Source organism: Notechis scutatus, chromosome 4, assembly GCF_049901735.1.
Source record: "Notechis scutatus isolate UNSWTSFEM ecotype Mainland chromosome 4, rNotScu1.2, whole genome shotgun sequence".
NCBI lineage: Eukaryota > Metazoa > Chordata > Lepidosauria > Squamata > Elapidae > Notechis > Notechis scutatus.
The window spans coordinates 38,094,241-38,112,197 of NC_142012.1; the positions used below are offsets into that span (position 1 = coordinate 38,094,241).

At 34.8% G+C, this 17,957-nt stretch overlaps 1 protein-coding gene across 13 annotated transcripts in view; it reads right to left on the reverse strand.

Moving 5' to 3' along the window:
- The window catches only part of BLTP1 (bridge-like lipid transfer protein family member 1), a 142,234-nt gene that overhangs the window by 56,913 nt on the left and 67,364 nt on the right, over positions 1-17,957 (reverse strand). For all 13 annotated transcript variants that reach the window (XM_087963165.1, XM_087963167.1, XM_087963174.1 and 10 more), the window contains 13 exons: positions 16,478-16,651; positions 14,412-14,532; positions 13,542-13,685; positions 12,157-12,284; positions 10,872-11,077; positions 7,653-7,850; positions 7,354-7,565; positions 6,928-7,079; positions 5,292-5,442; positions 4,721-4,873; positions 3,572-3,815; positions 750-889; positions 200-419 (listed from right to left, as the gene is read on the reverse strand). In XM_087963165.1, the coding sequence (XP_087819291.1) occupies positions 200-419; positions 750-889; positions 3,572-3,815; positions 4,721-4,873; positions 5,292-5,442; positions 6,928-7,079; positions 7,354-7,565; positions 7,653-7,850; positions 10,872-11,077; positions 12,157-12,284; positions 13,542-13,685; positions 14,412-14,532; positions 16,478-16,651 (2,243 nt within the window). The remainder of the gene's footprint in view (positions 1-199; positions 420-749; positions 890-3,571; positions 3,816-4,720; positions 4,874-5,291; positions 5,443-6,927; positions 7,080-7,353; positions 7,566-7,652; positions 7,851-10,871; positions 11,078-12,156; positions 12,285-13,541; positions 13,686-14,411; positions 14,533-16,477; positions 16,652-17,957) is intronic.

Here is a 17,957-nt window from a genome sequence, read left to right on the forward strand (position 1 = left end):
ATTGCCACTTTAATCAAATTTAGTTGTAGAAAAGTGGCTATGCATTTTATATCTGAACCTGTGCCTTGGTGAAAAGAAAATTGCTATAGTATCTTGAGAATTCTAAGGAAGTAATACTGAAAACAATGAATAGTGTAAAATTAAACCATCATTCATTTCTTTCATCAATAAAATATAATAGCAATGAAATGATTTCTACCTGTTCTTGTTAAAGAGCTATTTTTGGGAGCAATGGTATTTTTTTGAGGAGTCCCCTCCAAAAGATTATGCAGGCTAGGAAAACTTCCAGTCAAATAGCTAAGTAAACTCTCTTTTCTTGGACTTTCTTTAACAAGTTGCCCAGAACGACCAACATGCATTGGTGAGTCTGTAGCTGTATCTCCACTGGTATAGCTCAGAGAATGATACGGATGGATACCCTGAAAAGCAAACACACATAGAATGTTAATAAGATAACAAGAAACCAACTCCAATACTACCATTGCTAATTCCCACTAAATTCAATCTGTTCTCTGCCCAAATTTCTTTACAATATAAGAAATAGCTGGCAATCACAAAAACTTAATCTGAATGAAACACTAACTGGAAACGAAGTGTTAAATGCATAGTTACTTGTTCATATTTTAATTACAAGGAGTGCTAAGATCTAGATACAAAATTATACACCTAGGTATTTTTTCTTCAATAAAAAAGTTCGTATTAGCATATGATATAAAACTTCATAGTGATGTGGAATAAAACAGATTTACCTTTATTTTAAGGCCAGAATCACTATGAGTATGAGTCTTTGATAATTTCCTCATAATCTCAGCGCCAGTTACAGGCCCAGCAGCAGGTGGGGGGCGTGTACCACTTCCTTCCAGAAGCATCGTATGTTCACTGACAGTAGCTAAAACATTTGACAAATGGAGAAATTATCAACAGGATAAATCTAGCCAAGACAATTAGTTACTGACATAGGTATTGCTTAGCTGCCAACAAGTTCTTATTAATATTGAGTATCCAAAATTCAAGAAAAATACTGAAATTTGAATCAGCTCATTCAGTGTCAATAAATATATTGGACTCTTTTTACAAATACTTCGATTAAACAACTTCCCTGCCAATTTACATTAATCCTACAGATAGTCCCCGACTTATGATCACAACAGAGCCCAACATTTCCTTCACTAAGCAAGGCAGCTATTAAGTGAATTTTGTCCCATTTTACAACCTTTTTTGCCACAGTTGTTAAGCAAATCAATGCAGTTTAGTGAATTGTACAGTCATTAAGTGAATCCACCTTCCTCCACTGAAGCTAAACTAATATTTCTAAGTCAAGGATTACCTGTACTGAAAAACTTTAGAAGAGTTTTATTGAAGTGCATACATTTTATTGCACAGGTCCTCAACTCCCAGGCCGCAGCCCACTACCGAGCCTTGAGCCATTCGGAACCGGGCCATGGAAGTGGCAAGCGAATGCATGCATATCCTCACTTACGCAAGCAGCAGGGAGAGTATGTTTGCACCATTTGCATGAGCGGTGTGCGTGTCTGCCGCTTGTACAAACGGAGCTGCCTGTGCGCGCTTGCCCACCACACACATAGACCTATCCCTGCTCTCCCTCCCTCCACTGGTCCGCAAAGCTGGAAAGGTTGGGGAATTCTGTTAGATTGTATATATACATTTTTTCAAAACTTTGAAGAATTTTTGGTATCTGTTTATTAGATATTTTCCAGAATAAATAATCAAAATGTAATTCAACATAATTAAACAGTTACTTAAATGTATTTGTTCCCCTTTTTAATTAAAGTGCTTTAACAGTTATGGTGTTATCTCTTTATGGAGAAGCACCCCAGATCTGGCTGTTCCATAGCTGTAGGCCATGGCTGGCTGGTTGCCCAGCTCCTCCTAATGCACCATCTATGGGCTAACCTGGAGGATGTTGCAATGGTATCTCATAGCCTTAATACCACACATTAAGTTACTAAATCCCACATGGAGAACATGCTTCTGACATGAACTCCTGAGTTGTCCTAACTTAATGTCATCCAAGGAGAAATTAATATCCCCAGGGACAATAAGCCTTGATGGTTTTTTGTACCAGCCTGGCAACAGAATCTGGGAATTGTGGCAGGGATATTGCTACATAACAGGGAGACCAGCATTTGCTAACCACCAAGGTATATATCCTACAGATGATTATATACAGTTATTTATAGTGGAAATTTATACATTCGGTCTGTAAAACAGGCAGAGTAACATATTACCAGGTATAATTATTGCTATTTGTACAAAATAAGCCAGATAAGTATAGATAATCCTCGACTTATGACCAGAATGGGGGAAATTTCTCTCCTAGTCATTGCAATAGTAATTAGTCTCGGACCTAGATTTTACAATAATTTCTACAGTGATCGTTAAACAAATCACTGCAATCATTAAGTGAATCCAGCTTCCCAAAGGGGAATTTTTTTTTCTGGAAATCAGCAAAAAAAATGTAAATCACAAGCACATGACCACAGGACATTAAAACTAACTGTAAATGTGAGTTGGTTTTCCAGTGTCTGAATTACGATCACATGACTGTGCAATTGGTGTGATAGTCATCAGTGCGAATACAGGTCATAGTCGCTCTTTTTGACACCCTTGTCATTTCAACAACTTACGACCATTCCAACAAATGGTCATAAGTCAAGGACTACCTATATGAAGACTTATACTAACCCTCGTCCCCCAACTTTCTGGGTTATAAAAAGATGAATGAAAATATGGACCTGCAAAATTCTATTCTTAGCTTATTTTAATAGACTATAATTCTAGGCTTCCTGTAGAATCTGTTTCCTAGCCTAATCTACCTTGAAAGGCAGTCACCAATAGTATCTGAACAAAGTAAAATCCAGTTGTTTTAAACAGAAACACAAAAAGAAAAACAAATTTATAAATGTAAATATTCTTTCCTCACAAGAAAACATAAATGGTTATTGAAGATCTTGGTTTTTGAATATATAAATTACAATTCCCCTTAAAATGCCCACTCAGAACAGATCTTTGCTTAAGTGATAGGTCAGGATTACAACACCATATCTGTTAGCTATGCATTAATTTGAGGAAATGAATTTATCAGCTACCAGCTGCTATGTACAGATAAGAAGGAAAAGAAACAGCAATATTTGAATAATGTAATTCAATAATTTCAGCAAAACAGTAAGTAGTAAAACTAAAGCAGTATTTTTTGAAGTTCTTCTATTTATAACATTTTTGCAGCCTCCCTCCCACTTTTTAATTATTGTTTATGGTACTATAAGTAGCTATATTTTACCCCCATGAATTAGCTTAAAATATCACAATATTTTACAAATGCATAATTAAAGAAGCAAGAGCACTTGGAAGAAAAATCTATTTTATGCAGTGACAGGACAAGATTAAATAATTTTTAAAACATATTTCTCTCCAAGTATGTGTTAAAGGGGAAAGAATACATATGTGGATGGAATACAAAATAAACTGATCTTAAGAATACACAGAGGGACGGAGGGTCAGAGGGAAGGGGGGAAGAGAAAGAGAAAGTATGTGAAAATGAATACAATACCTGCATCAAACTCAAATTCTGCTCCATCAGCGCTTGTGTCACTTTGAAGTCCTCCCACATTGTCCAAACCTAAGCCATTCTCTTGTTCCTGGTGTACAGTTGTTGACTGGAGTTTTATTGGCTGAGTTGGTCTGTGTAAACTTACCCCTTTGAAGGCTGGGGTCACCACAATGAACTTCATCCACTGCCGTGCTAATGCAATTAGACCTTTTTTTAATGTCACCAGAGCTGGAAGGCCATCACTCTAGAATACAAACACATACCCAGAACATTCTAAAATCCAGGCTCCAAAAGGGATGCCCTCTTACATATCATCACATGCAAATCTGCTTGCAAATAAATTCCTCTGAGTTTTCTTATTTATTCCTACAATTTAGATTCCAGGTTCAAGTAATTTAACAAAGGATAGGACCTTTATCTTTTTTCTTTTTAGTTGTTGTTGCCTATTTTGCTCTATTTTTATTTTATTTCTTTTTTTTTTTTTGTTAACCTGTATAAACAATAAGTATAGCACACTTTTAGCATTAAGTAATCACCGTAAAATAGAAACTTTTATTGTGCAACAAATATTTTTTATATACTTTGCAGCTCTTAAATTCTTGGATATAATAGCTAATCTTATGCTTATTAATATCAACATTTTAAATCACAATAAAGTGATAAAACTGAGACCATTAAAAGTAAAAAATAAAACAGAGTGTTTATGTAGCATTGACTATATTAGAATGTACTCAACACTACATAAATATCACTATATCAAAATAATAAGTATAACAATAAAACAAATTTAAAAAGTTATGTTGACCAAAAACACAATAAAATATTCATGTTTGCGCTTATAATAATATAATAAAATAAAATATGTTTACATACATAGGGGTTTTCTGAACGTATTAACAATGCTTCTTTGTTAAGTTTCTATTCTGTTTTTGTTTCTTTGACTTCTGTTTTTCTCTGGATGCTGCCAGTTTCTTATTAGCAATTAGCAGTTATTATTAAATGGCCAGGTATGTCACAAGAGATTTATACACATTTTAATAGAAATTGCAATTAGTAAAGAATATTGTATAAATATAGATCACAGTATGAAAGAACTTTCCTTTTTGAGTATTTTTTTTTAATCAGACATATTCTTAAGCAGTAACTTACCATGGTTGCTTCCTCAATAATGGAAAAAGTTGCTTGATGAAGATAATGGTGAAGTATATTGCACAGCAGACAGGAAGGATTTTCTTGTAGATAACGAGATAATCTTGTGAGCTTGTTGTACTTGCTTCTCAAAGGAAAGTGTACACTTTTATTCTGAATACGTAAAAGCAATTAGCTATATTAGTTCTATCACTCAATATTTGTTCACAATCCAGTATTGTGGCTAATATTTATACACACATGCTAACAGTCTATTTTTAGCAAAAAAACTAAGTACAAAATTATTTAGAACTTTATTAGTTTTCATGATCATCCTTTAATAATATTATATTGCTATTGTGTGTGCGTTTCAAAACTAAAGGTTAAGAAATGGGGTTTAAAGGGAACATTCTGTGCCTTATAGAGATAACTGAATGCATTTTACAGAAGTATGATATTCTTTTCCTTGCTAAATCGTTTTTTTAATCTGGCTGCTGGTCACCTTCTCTTTACTTTTCCCAGTATCGTACACTTCTCAAGTGTTAAGTCTTTGCATTATATATCCAAACTCTTTCTCTTAATAGATACTTACTTCTAAGGCTTCTGTCATTATGCATCCCATAACAGCACAAACACGCAAGGTTCCCTCTGTTTCTAATTTGTTTAAAGAAGACTTTACTTGATCAATAGGAACAAGCCAAGCCCCAATGGCTGGAGTTGCAGTACTCAGAAGATTCAGTTGCCTACAACATTAGAAAAAAGATGAATTATAAAACAGTTGGATATGCAAGAGAAATTGAGCATCAGTTACATAATTTTATACATGTTCTTTAATATCCATAATAATCTATAACTATACAAGGAATTAATTTAAATATCTTGGGGTCCTTCATGCTCTCTGACCTTGGTTGGTTTCTTACATTATAAAACTAGGTGAAATTATCAGTGCATAATTTGAGTACTTTTATAGAAATATCAATCACCATAACAATTTTCAATTTTCATTTGTACATACAGGATAACAAATGTTAAGACTAGGTACTTACAGTAGGTATAAAAAACAATATTTATATTATGACTATTGCAATCAAAGACAAAACTAATATTAAATGAGTTTAGGTAAAAATATTTAAAACAGTAAAAGAGTAAAAGTATCACAAACTGCATGGTTATACACAAAGTTAATTGCAATTACAGAGACATATTAATAATGAGATCTTAGTTCAAAATAGCACACTCCACACTTTGGAATAAAAAGTTATCAGTCTGAATCATTCAAGTATTTAAAAGAACCGATACCTGAACTTTACCCTAATCATAACAAACACAAAAAAGATTGAACTATTCAAGTGTATAAAGAATTTTAAAAATTTTAAACTGTATCTATTAACATAAATATTTCAATTTGTAATTTTAGCCTAGTACTAGCTGGATACCCATGCTTCGCTACGAAATTATGTGATCAGGCTTAGCTTTTGGCGAGGAAAATAAAGCGGGGGGGAAATCTGCCTCTGCCTACCAGTATCCATCGGTATTCATCTGGCTAGTGTCCTGTCAGTGTGTGAGAAAGTTCAGGGCTGTTTGGAAACTAAAACAGTGTTTGCTGTGTTAATAAGTAGACAGCAAGGAGCCTGGGCGTGGCTTAGCTCAACTGTTCTATACTAAAGTTGGTTGCTGCTGTGAAACTAAAACTGAAGCTCCTCTCCTCTGCTTGTTTTGCATTTGGAACAGATTTGTTTTCAGGTGGGGAGGGGGACTAGAATTATTTAGCATCAGAGAGTGTTAATAATAATATATGAAATACTAATGCTCTGACGGTCATTTTGAAAAATCCTTTCTTAATGAGCACCTAGAAGCCAAGAGGAACATACGTCCAAATTTCAAGTTTGTATGCTTTACAGTTCTGGAGATTTTGTGATGATGTATGAGCGGTATTTCGTATTTATATATATATAGATTGTTCTCATTCAGCAACAAAATTATAACTCTAAAAATGTACCTGTCTAGTTACATAAAATATATTTTACGTAGAAATGCCTAGCACACATTCTCAAAAAATGTTGGTATCTACTCTAGATTAAAAATACACAATGAACTCAATAAATTAAATTTATATGAATTTATATGTGAGCTCCATGCAGATTATAGATGCTTTATATATCAGACAATAAAATATACTACAGTCCATTGACCAAAGTTCAAATAATGTGAAATGGAATTCAACACACCTTGAAAATATATGGGCAGGTGAACGAACATTTGTTGGAGCTGCAAAACTGAACCAGATTTCTTTGATTGTCAGTTTCATGCTGCAAGAATCAGGTGGGGGTGGCCTTAAAGGATTATCCTTTTTTAGTTCATCAGATTCAACCCCTTCATCCTAAATAAGAGTAATAAAGAAGAAAAAGAGCAAGACTAGTCCATAGTGGATGGTCAAAGGTTTCTTAAATTTCTTTTTAAGATGGAAGCTTATTGTGTCACCTGCAAAAAAAAGGCATGACTTTTTTTTAATAAAACATGCGTGCAAATTACTTATTTTCCCAGAAAAATAAATCAGATTGAAAAACAGTTTAATTTAGCAAATTGGAAAATATTATATTGTCATAATAGTAACAGCTAGCAATGGTCCAAAGACTATTTTAAAACTGTCTTACATGCTCATCAGAAACTGAATTTGAACGAGTATCAGAACCAGCACTAATGCAATCACAGTGGAGAATTTCTTCAGACACATCAGTATTGTAACCACTGCCAGTTGGAGAATCTGAAGAATTATTGGATGCAAGAAATCCACCTCTGTCAGTAGCTATAGATTTACTTATATTCCCAAATGCATTATACAATACAGCGCCACTTTGCCTACCACCTGTGGATATACAAACATAGAAAATATCAGTTTCTTTATAATGTTTACAGTGTTATCATATATTAAACATGTTGAAAGATTATTTACCTTTTATTGTCAGATTTTCAATTCCACATTCAAACATTATCCAGCCCCATTTTTCTTGGCTAGGCCCAATTCGTGTTATATCTTGAACTACCTGATGATCAGTTTCATCTACAAAAGAAAAATCATCCAACTCTTCCAAAGTGAAAAGAACTTTTGATTTTTCAAATGGAATGGCTGTTATGGCACAGATTCCCATATCTGCAATGTAAAAAAAAAGAGAGAGAATTTGATTGGAAAGAGTTTTTATTTCAATTAAAAACTACAGTGCACTGGACTTTCTAGAATAGTGGTTGCCAAGCGGTGAGCCACAGCCCACTGGTGGTCCATGAGAAAATTTTGGTGGTCCACAGAGAAATATCCCCCCCAAAGTACCGCCCAGAACAATCCAGGCTGTGCAGGAACACAAGGCTGTGCCGCCCACATGGCCCGCCTGTGCTGCCAGCCCCCTCTTGCTGCAACAGCACCATTACCTCGTCCTGGGTGGCGAAGGCTGCGTTGCTTTTTGCATGTTGCACCACCCACAAATTTGCACATTATAGGTGCTAGTCCCTATGGCAGAGATTTCCAACCCCACCAAGGGCTGGTCCCATATTCCAGAGCTGCAGTAGTCACAAGACTGGCCCTTTGGTCATCCTGGAGCAGCTCGTCCATGGCAGGCCGGTGCACAGTCCTGTGACTACTGCAGTTCTGGAATATGGGACCGACTTTTCCACCAACATCACAAGCCCTCGTCAGTCAAAATTCATATTAGTGGTCCGCGGTATTTGAAATTATGCGTTTGGTGGTCCCTGAGGTCCAAAAGGCGACCTCTGTTCTAGAAGCAATCTTTTTTCTACAGCAGAATACATGATCTGGCATCAGTATTTCTCTGGAGCTAGAGCAGGAAAGGTTCTAACATTTCTTCTTATAAGATGAAATAGTTCCTTTCCAAGTTCTGGAAAGACAAGCCAAAAACATTCTCAAAGAAATAAGACTTGGATTTTTTTCTCTCTTCCTGACGATCAGCTGATTTTGCTGCCAAAAACTGGTTCCCTAGCAGTGTTGCTCTCTGGATTTCAATGGGAAACTTAGGAATGATCCAAGATGGCTTTGGATGGTTGTGGACCCACCTGGGCAGGAGTGTCTTGAAGATTCCAGTTTCTCTTGAAGTGGTCGGAAAGTCACCGGTCCATTTTCCTCTCAGCAGTTCATTTTCTTACGTATGCCTGGGTTTCAACTTTTGAATTTTCTGTTTTACTCTGCTTTTTATCTTTAACATTGACAGGTTGGTTGAATTCTGATTTATTTCAACACCCTGCTAGACTCTAGATTTTTTTTCCTATTTCCTTTTGATTTATATTGTTTTCTTGAATAAGTTTCGCTTTCCCAAAAAGGAAACACAGCATATTCTCGGATAGGGAAAATGCTTTCATTTGATTTACATTAATAATGGACTCTCATCACAGGTTTTTTACATTTTTAATTAGCAAAATATTTTAAGTTCTTTTTGCAATTTCTCTTTTAATCATGGATCAAATATCCAGAAAATATCTTTGCCTCAGCCTAAGCTTTCTCTTCTTTTTCCTCTCAGCTGATGGAGGATTTTTTCCCCCTCCTCTCAGCTGATTGTCATCTTTTACTACCGGTTTGGCGAAACCAGTCCAAACTGGTAGCACACCACCACTGCTACAGACTCATTGGAAAGAGATATTAGTTATAGTGTGACGACCTGGGGCGTGGCACAAAGGCAATACAGTCAAATAAGCAAGAAATGACCTTTTAATAACTCCAACTTTGCCCCCAATGTCCAGGTTACCTTCGGCTGGAGAAAAAAACTCACCCAAGAACAGTCTTTAAGTGGAGGAAATTGAGTCCAAAACAAAGTACATACAAACTGGAAATAAAAATCCACACAAACCACGCTGCAGTAATTAACTTGACAGGGCAGGAAAAGGAATTGCAGACTTGAAAGCCCAGCAAAACACACACAGTTGGGAAGACGTCAGGAATCCAGATAAGCCTCAACGATACCAAATAATTCACAATTTGCTCCCAACAACTTTGCTGTGCGCAGCTTCCTTTTTAAACATTGTTTTCCCCAGCTGCAGCTAATGAAGGGAATCAGGGCCCTTTCCTCCCCCGTAAGCCACGCAACTCATGTTGCTCCTTTCTCCGTTCCTCCCTGCGTACCCCAGGATGAAGAGAGGGTGGGCATGGGTCTTCTTCTGAATTCCCTCTCCCTTGCTCTACCTCACCCCTGATCTGCCCAGCCAGCCTTTGCCCTTCCCCAGTTTCTCCCACAGCCAATGGAGCCACACTCCCACTCCGTTAGCTGCTCAGCCTCCTCCTCTGAATCAGATTCCAACAAGGGCATGACATATATAGACATAGAACTAACTGAACTGATTGCATACACTTCTTTGAAGTTCAGGCCTGAACACTTACAATAGCAGATACCTGAGTAAATGGAGAAGTAGCAAATTGGTTTTCCCCAGGAGAACTGGAGAAGATTGGGCAAATGGATTTATCACAATTAATCGGAAACCACCTTCATCTGAACTTGGTTAGAAAGAAAGACCGATTGTAAAAATTGAATTTATTATATTTAATTAGACAACAATTGTTATTACTTGTTAATATTAACTGTTAATATTGTTAATATTAATTAATTGCTATTAAGAAACAAAATATGGATATTTAATTAAAGATGAATTACTCTTAACTCTTGGGATGAGTAACTGGGATTGACAAAATGTCATGATAAATTTTCTAAAAGTTCAAAAATTGATTAATTTAAGAGTTTCGTTATTTGGTTTTGAAACTAATTTTGCCTTTTTTATTATTATTGTTTTTCCTGTTAATTATTTTGTCATTAATATAGTATAAAGATGACATGTCAATAAACTGCAGATAGATTTTGTAGTTTAAAATTGTTGGGGGTCTGTTTCACAAGAAAAACAATATTTTAGTAATTTATTAATCAGTATGAAACTAGGAGGAATAATATATGTGTATATGTTGGATTTTTTTTCTTCTTTAATGAACCTTTTTTAAATGTCTTGTTCTGTGTCTTTTTGTTTGTTTTTAATTTTGGAGTTTTGTATTTTAACTTTTTTCAACTAAAATAAAAATAGGGGGGATTCTTGCATATATAAGATATATTCTTAATAAGATATATTCTAGTTTTAATAAGATTTTCGTAGTAAAGCACTGCCAAATTAGCATTACAAAAAGGCTTACCTGAAGTATCTAAGCCTCTGAGTTGCCCATGAATACGATGAATATTAAGTTTAGCTGCAATTTCTTTTCCTTTTTCTGCTCCAGCATTTGATCGTAGAGAGCCAGAGGATTGGGGTTGCATTTTATTGGAATGGATATACTTCTCAAAAGTTACAGAACCTCTCCTAGTTTCTGTACCGTTTGTATTATTCTCTTCAACCACACCTCTTTTAATTAAAAAAGAAAAGAAATATTTGAGACATCTCACAAAATGCAGTTTCTTGTATCAGTAATTTAAATACCTCTTTTGTTTGCTAACAAAAATATTTTTATTAATATAGATAACAGATAATCAGAGTTGGAAGGGACCTTGTAGGTTATCTAGTCCAACCCCCCACCCAAGCGGGAGACCCTACATCATTTCTGACAAATGACAAAGAGTCCAAAGAGTCCAATCTCTTGAAAGTTTCAAGTGATGATGCTCCCACAACTTCCGAGGGCAAGCTGTTCCATTGGTTGATTATTCACACTGTCAGAAAGTTTCTCCTTATTTCCAGGTTAAATCTCTCCTTGTTCAGTTTTCATCCATTATTCCTTGTCTGGCCTTCGGGTACTTTAGAAAATAGCTTGACCCCTTCCTCTCTGTGGCAGCCCCTCAAATATTGGAGTAGCAAGCCCAGTTCCTGTAACAGTTCTTTATATGTTTTAGTCTCCAGTCCCCTAATCATCCTGGTTGCTCTTCTCTGCACTTTTTCTGGAGTCTCAACATGTTTTTATAATATGGTGACCAAAACTGGATTCAGTACTCTAGGTGAGGTCTTACTAAGGCTTTGTAATATTAGTCCCTCACTTGATCTTGATTGTATCCCTCTGTTAATGAATTTAGGATTGCATTAGCTTTTTTGGCTGCTGCTGCACACTACTGGCTCATATTTAGCTGGTTGTCCACTAAGACTCCAAGATCCCTCTCAAGGTTACTGCTATTGAACCTGGTTTCACCCAGTCTATATGTGTACTTTTGGTTTTTCTTGCCTAAGTGTAGGACTTTACTTTTCTCTACATTGAATTTCATTTTGTTAGATGAATACATATGTATAACTGAAGGAATTTGTTACTCATTTACATTATAAATCTGCCCCATATCATTTAACAAAAAATTTAAAAAAACTGTATTATACAGACCAAATCTGAACTATATGGACCCCATAGAGATGAAGAAGAGTCCTGAAGCAATGTTTTTGTCACAATGTTGAATCTCCTATTAAAAATGTAACTAAGGTATGACTTATTAAAAATGTTGTCTTACCTGTTCATACGGACTTGTGTGGCAATCCTATCAAAGCACAAAGCCACTAAAGAAACATGAGTTACATTTTTGGCTATGGCTGTCCCTGATGATTCTTCAATTGATGCTTGAAGCAAGCATAAATTTACCTAGAAAAGTTATTCCATAGATTTAAGAAGAGACATACAAATCAGGTGTTTTTTCACTCAACAAATATTTTTCAAAATTTCATGAAAGCATGAGCACCACGTTATCTAAAGAGATGTTATCAACATTCAGGTTGCACATTTTGTCATTGAATTAGGATAAGCACAACTGACATATTATGGGAGATTGATAAATTATTGAAAGTACAACTAGTATTTGGGAAAAAACATCCTTAACATTCTTTGGGTTCAATTATGGTCAGCCATGAAATTCTTTTCTACATTGTTGCATGGAACCAGTATGGACCTATTCTTTACTAGAATACTATTTACTATTCCTTACTAGAAATAAAATGTTCCTGACTCATCCATATTTTCTTTATTTAGTCATAAACATCTTGAATCTTTGTAAGTACTACTTTGGACCAGTAGTACCTTGACGTATTAATCACTTTCCTGGATAAGTACTGACACTCCAAGGAAGAAAGTTACCTGTATTTGCAATTGGCTAAATGTGCCTTAGTTGTTGTTCCAACTAATACATTATGTAGTACAGGTAGTCCTCAACTTACAACAGTTCATTTAGTGACCGCTGAAAGTTACAACGGCACTAAAAAAGTGACTTATGACAGTTTTTCAGTTACAACCATTGCAGCATTCCCATGATCATGTGATCAAAATTCAGATGCTTGGCAACTGATTCATATTTATGCTATGTCCCAAGGTCATGTGATCACCTTTTGTAACCTTCTGACAAGCAAAGTCATTGGGAAAGCCAGATTCAATTAACAAATGTGTTACTAACTTATCGCTTAACAACTGAGACAAGAAAGGTTGTAAAATGGGGCAAAATTCACTTAACAGATATCTCACTTAACAAATTTTGGAATCAATTGTGGTCATAAGACGAGGACTACCTATATTTCATCTTGAAGTTTTGGAGACAATGAAGGAATCCATACCAAGGTTGATTACCATTTTCCCACTGGCCAATTTTGACATTGACACAGGTACTACAATTACAATGACCATGATTCATAGCTTCAAATAATTTCATGCCTATGCTTCTCTTCAACATATTAGTGTTCTTCTCTTAGGATCCAGATTAGGTAGTTGTCTTTTTTAAATAGCGAAGGTGTCAGAAACCTGGGTCCTTCACCTAGCCTAAATCTGCACAAAATAATGTCTTCCAACTTTCAAGACAATTCTTGCTAAGGTTTAGTGCATTTTCCAAGACTACTCGGTCAAACTGTTAATTACCTTAGGTACTGTAACATTGGCTTGTAGGCCTTTAATAGTCACATTGTCTTGTTTGAGAAAAACATTGGCTTGTGTCTTTACTTGAGTTGTTCCAGTAGCTGGGGTTTCAATTTTTGTTCCTCTTACATCTTGTTTAGAAGATAGCTTTAAAACAGAAGAACAGCAGTACATGTTGCAGTTAAGATTTAAATGAGATATGTTCAACTGTTTTGGATCAAGTGTGATACTTGGCCTAGGACTGACATGTCTGGTTCAAAAAAATAGGCAAGAGAACAATAAAATCTAAAAGGACTTTAATTTAAAGTTACAGTTTTACTGTTTCAGAATAGTATCATGTCTTTTCTTCTACACATTCATTTGATAGCAATAGAAATAAGTGCCTCTATATATGCTCTAAATTCAAGAAGTCCTAATTCTTTTAGACAATAGAATATTTTAAATGTAATTCCATAAATCTTCCATTTTGTTTTATATTCTCTCCTCCACCCATCCTTTTCTCTCTGGAACCCACATATTTTTGCCTCTTTCTCCATTTTGGCAGTTAAGTTTTTCTGTTTTTGCTAATAGGAGAATTATTTTTCTTTACTTGTGTAAAGCAATTTTTCTTTGCTTATGTATTATAGCATATGCTTATTTATAAAAAATAAATGGAGTAAATATAATGTATTCCTCTTCCACCCCATCTCTTGAAACAAAGCTTTTCTTTCTGTCTCATCTTTCAGGACTAAATATACAATATGATTATTCTGTTGTTGTTTAGTTAGCCAAATAAGAAAAAAAAGCCAAAGCACATTTTGGGAGGGCAAAAGGCTATATGAAAATAATAAACCTTTGCAATAATAAGAAATTTAATTAGACAATTATACATACATTTTCTGAAAATGATGTTTTTTTATTCTGGACAGCTTCTCTGACAACCTTACAATGCAAACCATCCACAATGGCTGCTGCATGACGTGTGCTGGCACAGTGCACCATTGCTTCAATATACCTATAGGAAAAATTAGTCCAAAATATATGTTGAAAGCAGGCTTCAAGTAAGATTTTATCTACTTGTCCCTTTATAAAAGGCTTGAGGAAAAATATAGCCAAATTAACATATCTAAAACTTTGAAGTTATTTATAATAAATGCATCCATAAAATTTATTTTTTAAAAATGATTACATTTACACATGTATTAAGAGCCATGATGGCGCAGTGCACAGAATGCAGTACTGCAGGCTACTTCTGCTGACTTCCGGCTGCCAGCAGTTCGGCAATTTGATCCTGATCGGTTCAAAGTTGACTCAGCCTTCCATCATTCCGAGTTCGGTAAAATGAGGACCCAGATTATTGGGGGCAATATGCTGACTCTTTAAACTGCTTAGAGAAGGTTATGAAAGCACTATGAAGCGGAATATAAGTGCTATTGCTATTAAGTTTTCCTCCTAAGCAAAAAATGCTGTTTTAAATTTCAATGTCCAATGTTTTAATACTTTTAAACTTCTAATAGTCTATATTGTTATTAATAATCTGTAAGCCATCCAGATTCACTTGATAGCTAGATGGGCAGCAAATAAATTTAATGAATAAATAAGCAGGTAGCAGAAATTTCAGGATTTGTCAATGTAAGGGAAGCACCAATAGTTTTATTTATTATTAAAGTTGTCCACTACCTAATCTCCCAATGGCTTTGGTAGCTTGCATGAAAAACATTTTAAAAACATTAAAAAGTTAATTTGTGAAAATGAAATTATATCAATCAATGAACTGGTATAACCCAAAATGCCAATTCCTTTGTTTTATCAAATTATACTCTGTATTCTTTTGTTCCTCTTACCTTAAACAACCATAGGGAATTAAAAAAAAGATTATGTGTTAGGGCCACATTAAATCAGTTTGGGATTTATTAATGTGTACCACATTAATAAGGGAAGGATGCAATGGCTCAGTGGTTAAAAATGCTGAGCTTCTCAACTAGAAAGCTGACAGCCTGGGTTTGAGACACAAGTGCCACTTGACAGGATGAGCTCCCATTAACTGCCCTAGCTCCGACCCACATAGCAGTTCAAAAGCATACAAATGCAACTACATAAATAGTGGGAAGTGTTTCATGCGCCTTGGCTCATAGTCATGCTGGCTACATGACCATGGAAATGTCTTTGGAAAATGCTGGCTCCCTTGGCTAAGAAACGGAGATGAGTACCCAATAGAGTCAAAAATGACTGGACAGCAGAAACCTCTTCAACAATTTTGCTACTATACAACTGATATTTTCTAAACAGAATTGGTTTTTAGATTCTGAATGGCCACCTGGCCAGATAAAAGCTTTCTGTCTGTCTATACCTGATTAAGGAGCTCAAGTATATTTATGCTAGTCGCTTTCTCTTGCCTCAATTTCTCTTACATTGCTGGTGCCTTCCAGGAAGAAAATGATAGGGATTTTTGGGAGAAGAGGCAGGGGAAAAATGGGGAAAATATGAAGAAATGTTTTTCCACATAGTGGCTTGTTTTTCCCCCTAATATCTACCTAGAATAAGCTCTTTGCTGAAAGTTCAAGTACAGCCTTAATAATGGTTTTGTTTGGCCTATAAGTAATATTTTTTTAAGACAGGAGATCAAGAAATATTAAATGTTATCGCATTTTGTTTTATCCATGTAATGGCAAATTGGTGAAGTAGGTTGGGCTAAAAAAGGCTGGGTGACATCAAAGTCACCTAGTAAGTTTCCATGGCTTACATGGACCTATGTCTCTTTACTATCATACTGGCTTATATGGCCACATATATCCGGTAATGCAAGAGAAGACATAACACATGAGGCTGCAGGAAAAAAAAATATTGAAAAGACTCTTTATTCACATCTGATTCAGACAACATATGTTTGTACTTTCCCAGGCCAAGAAGAAATATGACAACCATATTATGTGCATATAGCTCTTGAAACTAAGAAATACCTGTCTAAAACTTCTGCTACAAGAGGACTAAGAACTATATCCACAGTTCCTTTTACTTCAACAATAGCCGTTGTTCTGGTTTGACAAACTGGATGATCAAGAGTCCATTCCTCTGTTACAGTTTCATCATCTGTATTAACAAGGATTTTCTTTTCCAAAGGAGTATATGGAGTGCTAAATAAATAAGTGGGAAACAAAATATTAAATTTTTAATTGAACTTTTTTGCTGATTACTTGCCACAATAGAATTTGTTGGAAAAGATTATTTACCTAACCATCTTTTCAGGATACTATGATCTACTTATGATAAGTGCAGTAAATGAAGAAAGTGTATCCTAATTTGAAAAGTAATAAGCTTTCACACAAAAACAAAGTAATAACACGAATAAGTATCCAGAAGACAATAGAACCAAGCACTGAATCGATGCTTTCTCATGTCACTAGTTTGAACTAATTTTAATTTTTTTTCTATCTGTAGTTTAATTTTTTTTTACAAACACATAAAATGCATCCTACCAGTTCACAGAATCAGAGACATAAATGCATTATCTAATATTATATTTACAAGATATATCCTCCAATAAGCAATTTTGGTATAAGAAGATGGTAGATGTTATATTTCTATAATTATTATGAGAACCAGCTTCAAGTACTAGAATGTCTTAAATGATAAACATTTCTGGCATCAAATTAATGCTACTCTTTTTTTGAAAATATATGTTGGTTCATCATTGTAAACAAACTGTATATAATGAAGACCTCTTCATCAACTATAAACAAAAATATTTCAAAACGATATATGGATTAAATTTTAAATGATTAAACAGCAATTCATCAGGTTTTTTGCATGCCAAAAACATTTTAAAGCAAGGAGTTTTTCTTAAGCATAGTACAGAAACTATTTGATAGGCACAAGAAATGTAAGACAATGTTCATAAATACTTTTCATCATGTTTCTGCTATCCTTAGCAAGCTATAGCATACTACACATTTCATCATATCAATTAAGTCCTACATAAGCTTCATAATTTCTTAGACATTTTATGAATTAATATAACTTTCCATTAAAAACCTCAAAAGCTGACTTTTCAAACTTTCAAAAAAGCTAGTCTAATAAATATTACTGAATCTGAAAAATGTTCAGAATAGTCAGAAAACAAAATAAGCTTATAAGAATCAGCAACTTAGAATATTTCTATAGGGTGAAAACTCAGTGCAAATACAGGTGAAACTCGAAAAATTAGAATATTGTGCAAAAGTTCATTTATTTCAGTAATGCAACTTAAAAGGTGAACCTAATATATGAGATAGACTCATTACATGCAAAGCAGGATAGTTCAAGCCGTGATGTGTCATAATTGAGATGATTATGGCTTACAGCTCATGAAAACCCTAAATCCAGAAAATCTCAGAAAATTAGAATATTGTGAAAAAGTTCAATATTCTAGGCTCAAAGTGTCCCACACTAATCAGCTAATTA